Here is a 10,196-nt window from a genome sequence, read left to right on the forward strand (position 1 = left end):
AGATAGATAGATAGATAGATAGATAGATAGATAGATAGATAGATAGACAGAGAGATAGACAGACAGACAGAGAGATAGACAGACAAAACATATAAATCAGTAGTGTTTCTATATACTAATAGTGAACTACCTGCAAAAGAAATCAAGAAAACGATCCCATTCACAGTAGTTATAAAATAATAAAATACTTAGGAATAAATTTAACTAAGGAGATGAAATATCTCTATAGCAAAAACTATAAAACATTAATGAAGAAATTAAAGAAGATGCAAATAAATTGAAAGATATAACATGTTCACGGATTGGAAGAATAAATGTTGTTAAAATGTCAATACTACCCAGAATCATCTACAGATTCTATGCAATCGCTATCAAAATACCAATGACATTGTTTTCAGAAATAGAAAAAGCAATCCTAAAATTTGTATGGAATTAATTAACAAACAAGCAAATGAAAAACCCTGAATAGCCCAAACGACCTTGAAGAAAAGAAAAGCTGGAGATATTACACTACCTGACTTCAAAACTCTAATAATCTACAAACCTATAATAGTCAAAACAGCATGATATAGGCATAAAAACAGACACACAGACCAATGGAACAGAATAGAGAGCCCAGAAATAAGTCCACACATTTATAGCCCACTGATTTTCAACAAAGGTGTTAAGAATACACGATGTGGAAAAGACAGTGTCTTCACTAAATAGTGTTAAGAAAACTGGATATCCACTTACAGAAGAATGAAATTAGATTCTTATCTCTCACCATAGACAAAAATCAACTCCAAATGGATGAAAGACTTAAATGTATGACCTTGAACTGAAACTACTAGGAGAAAACATGGGGAAAAGCTTTATGTCACTGATTTTGGCAGTGATTTTTTGGCTAGGACCTTAAAAGCAAAAGCAATAAAAGCAAAAATAGACAAATGGGATTGCACATAACCAAAAGGCTTCAGCATACTAAAAGAAATAATCAACAGAGTGAAGAGACAACCTACAAAATAGGAAAAAGTACATGCAGTCAATAAATCTGAGAAAAATTAATATCCAAAATACATAAGAAACTCAAACAACTCAATATTAAGAAAACAACCCTATTAACAATGGTCTAATTCTCAAAAGAAGACATGCAAGTGGCCAACAAGTATATTAAAAAATGTCCAACATCACTAATCATCAGAAAAATGCAAATCAAAACCACAATGAAATATTACCCCATACCTGTGAGAATGACTATAATCAAAAAGACCAAAGATAACTAGTATTTTCAAAGACGTATAGAAAAGAGAATCTTCATGTGCTGTTGGTGGGACTGTAAATTAGAACAGCTATTATGGAAAACAGTATGGAGGCTCTTAAAATATAAAAAATGGAACTACCATATGGTTCAGCCATCCCACTACTGGACATGTATCCAGAGGAAATTAAGGCAGCATGTTAAAGAGACATCTGCAGTCCCACATTTATTGCAGCACTATTCACAATAGCCAAGACAGCATCAATGTAGATGTTCATCAAAAAATTAATGGATAAACACAATGCAGTATATATACATGATGGAATAGTATTCAGTCATAAAAATAATGAAATCCTATCATTTACAACAACATCGGTTAGCCTGAAGGATATTATGTTAAATGAAATGAGGTAGGCACAGGAAGACAAGTACTGCACTATCTCACTCATGTGGAATCTAAAAACGTTGATTTCATAGAAGGACAGGGCAGAATGGTGGTTACAAGAAGCTTGGGTAATAGTGGGCAAGGAGGAATGAGGAAAATGTTGCTCAATGGTTATATAATTACAGTTAGATATGGGGGTGTGGTGTCCGGAATAGACAAATATAGAGAGACAGAAAGTAGATAATGATTGCATGTGGCCACTGGATAGAGCAGTGAGTATAGGTGAGGGGTTGGAAAAAAAATTGCGGATGCCTACCAGTGGGTATGGAGTTATTTTTTGGTGATGAAAACTTTCCGAAAATGATTGTGGTAATAGTTGCACCACTCAGTGATTGTAATTAAAAACCACTGGATTGTATAGCTTAAATGGTGAATTGTATTATATGTGAATAATATTTCAATAAAGCTGTTTTTAATAAAAGGTACTGTAGCATGTTTGTATACTTATGGGAATAATTTAGGCTGAAGAAACATATTGATGATGGAGCAAAGTTTTTGAGAAAGTAAGAGGGTCTTGGGCCCAATGCACAAGTGGAGAGTCTTGTCATCAACAGGATGAGGGGCAGTATATTCGTGGTAGGGGAAGAGAAGGCAGTGTATGTGAATGCAGAGGTGAGTAGGTCGACAGCAACAGAAATACGAGAGAGTTTTCTTCTGACTGCTTTTATTTTCTCAATGAAATATGAAGCAAGATTATACAATAAGAGTGAGCAGAGAAGTTTGAGGTGACAAGATAAGGTATGCAATAGTGATCATGGAGCAACATAGATTATGAACATGTACGATAATTGCCTGGCATTGCTGCTGGCTACCTGAGATTCAGGGGTCCCACACTTAAAAGGGGATAAGTCAGCAGGGTTGTGCGTTTAAAAAGAAAATCCCATTCAACTGTTTATGCCTAGGAGTGAAACACGCATAAAGGCGTGTAAACCTGAGAGTGCTATGGGGGAAAAGAGATGAAGATGTACTCGAGGGAGTGTTGTGGTGGTGAGCTGCAGAATCTGAGCTGAGTACCATGAGAAGTGAGCACATGAAGTGTAGTCACTGATAATGGAAAAGTAGTCCTGGGGTAATTGAAGACATGTTGGAAATAGAGTGAGGGAGAAAGTGAGCTAGAAACACAACTTAGTGGGGCGGCGGGGGGTGTATACTGAAAACAAAGGATCATAGGATGATAAGTTCTAAGGTTTGACTGTGGGAATGGGGAGTCAGAGAGGGATAAAAGGAAATAATATTGGTAGCAAGAAGGGCAAGGAATTCAGAGGTCAATTTATTATATAGATTTTTTTTTTTTTTTTTTGGTAGCTGTTGAAAACACTAAGAACAAAGACAATTATTGATGGACAGGAAGACAGGGAACACTTCCTATGACATAAAAATTGAAATGATAGTTTTCTTGAAAATTCTGGCTTTTTGAAGTATCTACAACTTTTTGCCTGACTCTGAGCCCTCAATGGAAGTGGAGATCTGAACATCCCTGAGCATTACCTGACAGAACCTTAATCCTAAGAAATCCTTACAGCCCTTTAGGAAGCAGAGCCCAAGCATGATTGCATCCCATACCCTGCTCTGAGTCGTCCAACTCACCACAGATCAACAGCAACAGCCTCGGCAGCATGAGGACCAGGTCAGGGATGGTACCTAGAGACGCTTCTCATCAAAAAAACAATGCACCTCAGAGTCGAGCAGCAGCAGCTCATCAGAGGTTTGAGGAAGTTGAGATCAGAAGTTACCCTTCAGCAGAAGTAGAAGGAAGAAGAGCCCTCCAATGACTAGTCTCCATTTCCTCTTCTATGAAGGCTGAGAAAATTAAAGATACTCCTTTTTAAATACAGTTTGATTCAATTCCACAAGTTGCAGATAATAGTACACATCAATATTTGAGGGACTTTTTCAAGAATTCGGGTATTTCAAAAGAAGTTTTCTAAAGGCAGGTTCCTACTTTGATGAGTCTCATCAGGTTATGGTCCTGCTGAATTTCATCTTTGATACATCTACAACACTTTTCACCTTTGATAGGGATGTCTCCTGGATTGTTTCTAATCAGCACATTCTTCTTATTCAGCAATATGGTCTCACTATGCCAACTTTCTCTAGTATAGTCATATTATGCAAACATATCATTAAGCCAGGGACTGATGGGGCTGTCACCCAGGCTGTGTGTAGTGTCTGACCCTTGCTGCATATGATGACTTGTGTACAGGGTCAACCTATTCATACAGGTATATGCTTTGATATTTAAACTTTCAGTGTATCAGTAAATGAGCATGAAATCACTGAAAAATAAAATCATGGCAAATTACAACCTGGGGGATGTTTGATAATGAAATACAGAAAATAAACATATGCAAATTAGCTTCAGGGCACTTGAGAAGGGTTCACCGTTAGTACTAACTCTGGCATTTGTAAAATTGCCCCTCTTTTCCCTCAGAATCAGGGTACTACCTATAATCTCTCCCACTGCTACCTTTAGCACATTAGGATTACCAGTTCTAGGCAAGTGAAGCCTAGATTAGGGATTGGAGGAGAATAAACTATCTTAATTTTCAACATTTCTTAAATCTGTGAGTGTCTAGGATTAAGAATAACTAGAATACGTGGAAAGTAACCTATTAGGGGAAAGATGCTATCAGGCAATGATGTCTAAGTCCAAGTATCCAGTTCAATGAGTATGACTGAGAAAAGAAACTAGTCAGTGATACGTTTAAAGGGAAAAGGGAACAATGATGGTAACCAGGCTAACAGCAAAAGTGCTAAAAACAAATAGGTATCCCATAGATTTATTTATTGGCTTGGGAAAGCCTGTGTGGGGATACGCTTACTTAGTGTAAAGTTCCAGGACCAATGCAAAAAATTCTCCTGAAAGAGAACGTAGAGCCCTCTAAATCCAGGGTGTAAAGTTGTTTTTGCATACACCGTGCTGTTTCATCTCTCTCTTTTTCTTTTAATCTGTTGGGTTTTTTAATGTTTTAATTGACACATTGTAATTGTACATATTTATGGGGCACGATTTGACGCTGCAATATAATACATACATATGTTGCACAGTGATGATCAAATCAGGGTGGTTGGCATATCCATTGTCTCGTGCAGTTTTCATTTCTATGTGATGAGAACATTCAAAGCCTCTTTCCCAGCTATTTTGTAATATATAATATCTTCCTATTAACCATAGTCACCCTGCTGTGCAATAAAACACCAAACCTTATTCCTCCTATTGAATTGTCACCTTGTACCCGTTGACCAATCTTTCTCTCTCTTCCCTCCCCATCCCCTCCTCAGTGTCTGGTAAATGTTATTCTATGCTATACTTCCATAATATCAACTTCTTATTTTTTTCAGATTCCACATATAAGTAAGGTCATGTGGTATTTGTCTTTCTGTGTCTGGCTTAGTTCACTTAATATGATGTCCTCCAGGTTCATTCATGTTGTCACAAATGACAGGATTTCATTTTGTATGGCTGAATGGTATTCCGTTGCATATACACACACCACGTTTTCTTTATGGATTCATCTGTTGTTGGGGCCTTAGGTTGATTCACATCACATCTCTTCCTGTGTGTCCTGCTCCAGTGCCTTCACAAGCTGTTCAGATTAAAATGTGTTTCCTCCTCCACAGATATAAAGGCTGTAACATTATTTGTTAAGCTCTCTCACACTTCTATTTTTATAATGTGATAGTTCATGCATGCACACAAAAAAGTAACATGAATATAAATTGTGAAATACTATGATGAAATGAAAAACCATGAGCCTATCCCCAGACTGTTTAAGAACCTGAACATAGCTAATATGATAGTATTGCATCTACTTGAGTGTGCCTTTTCTAACCCACACCTTGTGTAGTCTCCAGAAGTAACTACCACTCTCAATATTTTGTTTATAGTTCTCTTTCTTAAAAATCAGCTTATTGAGTTATAATTAATACACATTGAAATGAACCCATCATAAGTATATAATTCAATGATTTTTGACAAACATACACACTGATGTAAATGCAATCACTGTCATGATCTAGAACATTACCATCATCTCAACAGGTTTCCTTGTGTGCCTTCCCAGTCACCCCAAACCTCCCAGAACTAGGTAACTCTCCATCTACTTTCTATAGATTTGATTTGCCTTTTCTAGAATTTCCTATAAATTGAAACATATAATATTTACTCTTTTGTTTCTAAGTTCTTTCCTTTGGCATAATATTTTTGAGATTCATCCATGTAGTATGAATAAAGCTGCTATAAACACTCATGTACAAAATTTTGGGTAAATATTCCAGGGTGGAATTATTGAGTGAGAATATGCTTATCTTTTCAATAAACTTAAATTACTTCCCTATGTGATTTTTGCTATTTTACCACCAGCAGTCTGAATTCCAGTTTCTCCATATCCTCTCCAACTTCTTTTTTTAAGCCAGTTCAATGCATATGTAGAGATATCTTATGAGTTTAAATTGCATCTTTTGACGGCCAATAAAGCTAAACATTTCTCATATGTTTATTAGCCCTTTGTATATTTTCTTCCTTGAAATGTTTCTTCATATTATTCTCCTATTTATTTCATAAGGCTGCTTGTCCAATTTTTGTCAAAAAACAAAAACAGAAAAAAGAGATCAGAATTATCTAATTTTGGTAAAGCCCAATTAATCTTTTTTTTCTTGTATGGCTAATGCTTTTTTTTTTTTTTTTTGAGACAGGGTCTCACTTTGTGTCCCAGGCTGGAGTGCAGTGGTATGATCATGTCTCACTAAAGCCTCAACCTGCCAGGCTCAAGTGATCCTCCTGCCTTAGCCTTCTGAGTGGCTTGGACTACAGGATGCACTATCATACCCAACTAATTTTTTAATTATTATCTTTAATAGAGACAACATTGTGTGTAGTAAAGACAAATCTATATCCAGAGTAAGTGTCTATTCCAGTAAGGACAAAACACTACCCCTTCCATGATGGAAGTGGTCCCATGTAGTCAACCTGCCACCTGGTAACTGGCTGATTACTCTGGGAAGTAGTGCCATATTAGGGACTCAGCATGGTCTCCATTGCTGGCATATTAAGCACTCCAAGGTGGCTGTAGCCAGGTTGCCCTTGGAGAGGGCAAGGTCATGATGCTGAGCCCCTGCATTAACTCCATCTTTCCACCATGGCCACTTTGTTCATGAGCCCATTGGGCCACAACAGGGTTGGCTGGGGAAGGGGACTGACCCACTTCCACAGAATGCGTCATTTTATCCACTTGATGATTAAAGTCCTCCTCTGCTGAGGTCCCCCGTTGGTGAGCATTTACATGGAACCCAAATATCTTCACATTATTTTGCTCATTCAAATAAGTCTATCTACATATCCCATCCCCAAATTTCCTTATTCACCAAATTTCCAGTCATCTTTCTTTCAAGTCTCTGACCATCCAGCCAAACTATTGCCCACAGCCCATGAATTTCTGTAGCGTTGCACTTCAGGTCATCATCTCTCCTTCCAAGTAAAGTGCACAACCAGGTGCACTGCTTTAAGTTTTGCTGACTGAAGATTTTTTTTTTTCACCACTGTCTTTTAGGAATGTCTCAGGAATGTGCTGCAGCTGTCCACTTTCATGTGGTGACTGCATATTATGTAGAACCATCTATAAATCAGGCCAGAGAGTCTTCTCTTCCTCTGTCAACTGATTGGAGGGAACTCCCCATGAAGCCACAGGTACAGGCTGGGAGAGAGAAGGCAGTGTAGCAGCAGTGGAGATTGTGGATATTTTAACCACCTCTTCATGTAATATCACTGAGGTACAAGGCCCCTAAATTATTTTCAGATTTGTTTCCCACCCTCTGAAACAAAAATGTCTTACCAATAAGTCTAGAGCAGCTGCTACTTCTCACACACTAGATTCAATCAGCATAATGTCATCAATGTAATGGACCAGTGTTATATCTTGTGGAAGAGGCAGACACTCAAAATCTCTGTGAAGTATATCATGATATAGGGCTGGAAAATTGAAATGCTCCTGAGGTAGGACAGTGAAAGTGTAGTGCTAGCCTTGCCAGCTGAAAGCAAAATGCTTCTGGTGAGCCCTATTGACAGAGATGGAGAAAGGAGCATTTTCCAGATCAGTAGCTATATGCCAGGTATGAGGGGATGTGTTAATTTGCTTAAGCAATGAAACCATATCTGGTACAGCAGCTGCAATTCATGTCACCTCATGGTTAAGCTTATGATAATCCACTGGCATTCTCTAGGACCCAACTGTCTTCTGCACAGGCCAAATAGGTGAGTTAAACAGAATTGTTGTAGGAATCACTACCCCTGCATCCTTAATGGTGTCACTAATCTCTGCAATTCTTCCAAGAATGCAGTCTTGTTTTTAGCTTACTATTTTTCTAGGTGGAGGCAGTACTATTGGATTCTACTTGGACTTTACCATCACAGTAGCCTCATTCCACAGGTCAGAGAAACAATGTAAGATCTTTGTCAGCTGCTGAGTATATCTATTCCAATTATGTATTCCGGAACTGGGGTTATAACCACAGGATGGGTTCAGGGACCCATGGGACCCAATGTGAGGCAGACTTCAGCTAAAATTCCATTGATCACCTGAACTTCATAAGCTCCTACTCTGACTTCTGGAGCACAATGATGTTTTGGGTCTTCTTTATTCAGAATGAATTAGGGCAAGAATCCAATAGTCCCCAAGAAGTCTGATTATTTTCTTTTCCCAGGTGCACAATTGACAATTGTCCTGGAAAAAGGCTATAGGTCCCTTTGGAGAGGCTTTAGAGAAAGATTACTGACAAATTTTTGGTATTGTACTGGTGTTCTTCCTCAGAGGGACCTGCCCTTTCCTTCATTCAGGAGGTTCTAGCTTTGTAAATTGGCTCGACTCTAGAAATTGATTGAGGACTGTGACTCTCTGTTTCTATGATTTAGGTTAGACTGTTGTTTGCTTGACCTAAAATGTTTCTGTTTATATAGATCAAGTAAGAAATTAGTAGGCTTCCTGTCTATTTCAATTCCAGAAACACATGATGATCTAGTCAGTGTCATAGGTCTCTGTGAGTCAGATTATTCTGATGGTTGCTTTGACTTTGTTGTCCACTTTGGTAACCACACCTACATAGCCTTTGGCAGTTGAATGCTATCACTTGGCCCCTGCCATCCTGGGATCCAATTACTCCTATTGCATTTTGATTTCCCAATTCAGTGACTGCAATTTCCACTGCAAGGCCAACCTACAGAGAAGAGTGATGACCGTTTTTCAGATGCCAGGGCTCCCCTCAGAAATTTATTTCTCACAGCTAATGATAAAATGTATGTCTTCCGAACCATTCTAGTATGTGTAAGTAGGTCTTAAATGATAAAACCTCTTTAACAGTCCACTTTCCCTAAGTCATTGAATCCCATCTTCTACATTAAACCAAGGCAGTGTGTGCTGCCTCACTCTTTGTGGGCCACCTTTTGTTCCATGTTTTGTCCTACTAACCAAACAAACTGCGAGAGCCCTTTTCACCTTCCTGAGATGCCAGATTAAAGAATGAATATATACTTTGTAAGCTCATATCAATAAATTATGCCTAATCAAACTTAGATTCCTTTCATCATTATCTTACACCTTTAGTATTCATTCCCACATGTGTTCCCTAGATTTCTGTTTGTTTGAATTAGAAAAACTCAAGCAGTTCTTTTGGAGTGTAGTGTGACCTCCTCATGGGCCACAATTTATATTCACCTTTAGAGGCCTGTTGCAATGTGAGTATAGTTATAGATCTAGAATCAAAGAAAAGTGGTAGGAAGGTAGGAGTGGGTCCTGAGGAGAATCAACATTGTCTTTTATGACTCTGGGGAGGCCATACAGTTTCCTCAGGCAACGCAAGTTTAGTCCCTCAGATGGAATAGAGAGGCCAGTACCTCTGGGGTGTGGATGCCACTCTGCCAGGTGTGGTTAGGCTTCCTTAGAGTTTTCTCACACATCCCCATCCTAACTTACAGGATCTCATTATTTCCCAATCAGTGCCTGCACTTTAATGGTAGATATGCTGAAGTTCCAGGGGGTTAAATTGCTTTGTAGTTTAGCCAGTCGCAAAATTAAAATCCAGCATTTGATTTTCAGTAATCTCAACTCTGTAGCTACAGGAGATAAGGGTCTCCCTTCAGAGCACATATAAAAGTTTTCAGGTGACTAATGTGGTAATTGAGCTGTGAATTCAAATCCCTTTGCTCCTCTTTTTCTTTCACCACTTTGTCCAGTAGTATTAAGAGTAACCAGCTAACCTCATTGCATTTGCTAGTTTTCCAAAAATGTTTGAAAGTATCATAAACATAGTCACTCAGCTTCTGGCTTCTTATGAGTGGTGGATTAGGAATATCTAATGTGTATATTTTTGTATCTTTATTACCAATTCAAGCCATGAACAAACAGTGCTATCTTTATTATTGTAAATAAAGTTACCAGGATTTTTATATCTAATCAGATCATAGAGCCAATTTTAGAAACCCCATAACCAATTCAGAAAATTTATCCTTAAAATTCCGTT

The 10,196-nt window shown here is 38.1% G+C and overlaps 1 protein-coding gene across 9 annotated transcripts in view; it reads right to left on the bottom strand.

The window, feature by feature from the left end:
* The window catches only part of FCRL1 (Fc receptor like 1), a 25,275-nt gene extending 21,872 nt beyond the window's left edge, over positions 1 to 3,403 (bottom strand). For 5 of the 9 annotated variants that reach the window (XM_023214137.1, XM_023214139.3, XM_023214140.3 and 2 more), the window contains exon 1: positions 3,273 to 3,402. In XM_023214137.1, the coding sequence (XP_023069905.1) occupies positions 3,273 to 3,303 (31 nt within the window). In that variant the 5' untranslated portion in view covers positions 3,304 to 3,402. Of the gene's footprint in view, positions 1 to 3,272 lie in introns of all 9 variants that reach the window. The other 4 variants (XM_023214134.2, XM_023214142.2, XM_023214143.3 and 1 more) reach the window with 4 other exon arrangements.
* Between the last annotated feature and the right edge of the window lie 6,793 nt (positions 3,404 to 10,196).

This window comes from Piliocolobus tephrosceles, chromosome 1 (genome assembly GCF_002776525.5).
Source record: "Piliocolobus tephrosceles isolate RC106 chromosome 1, ASM277652v3, whole genome shotgun sequence".
In the NCBI taxonomy this organism is placed as follows: Eukaryota; Metazoa; Chordata; class Mammalia; order Primates; family Cercopithecidae; genus Piliocolobus; species Piliocolobus tephrosceles.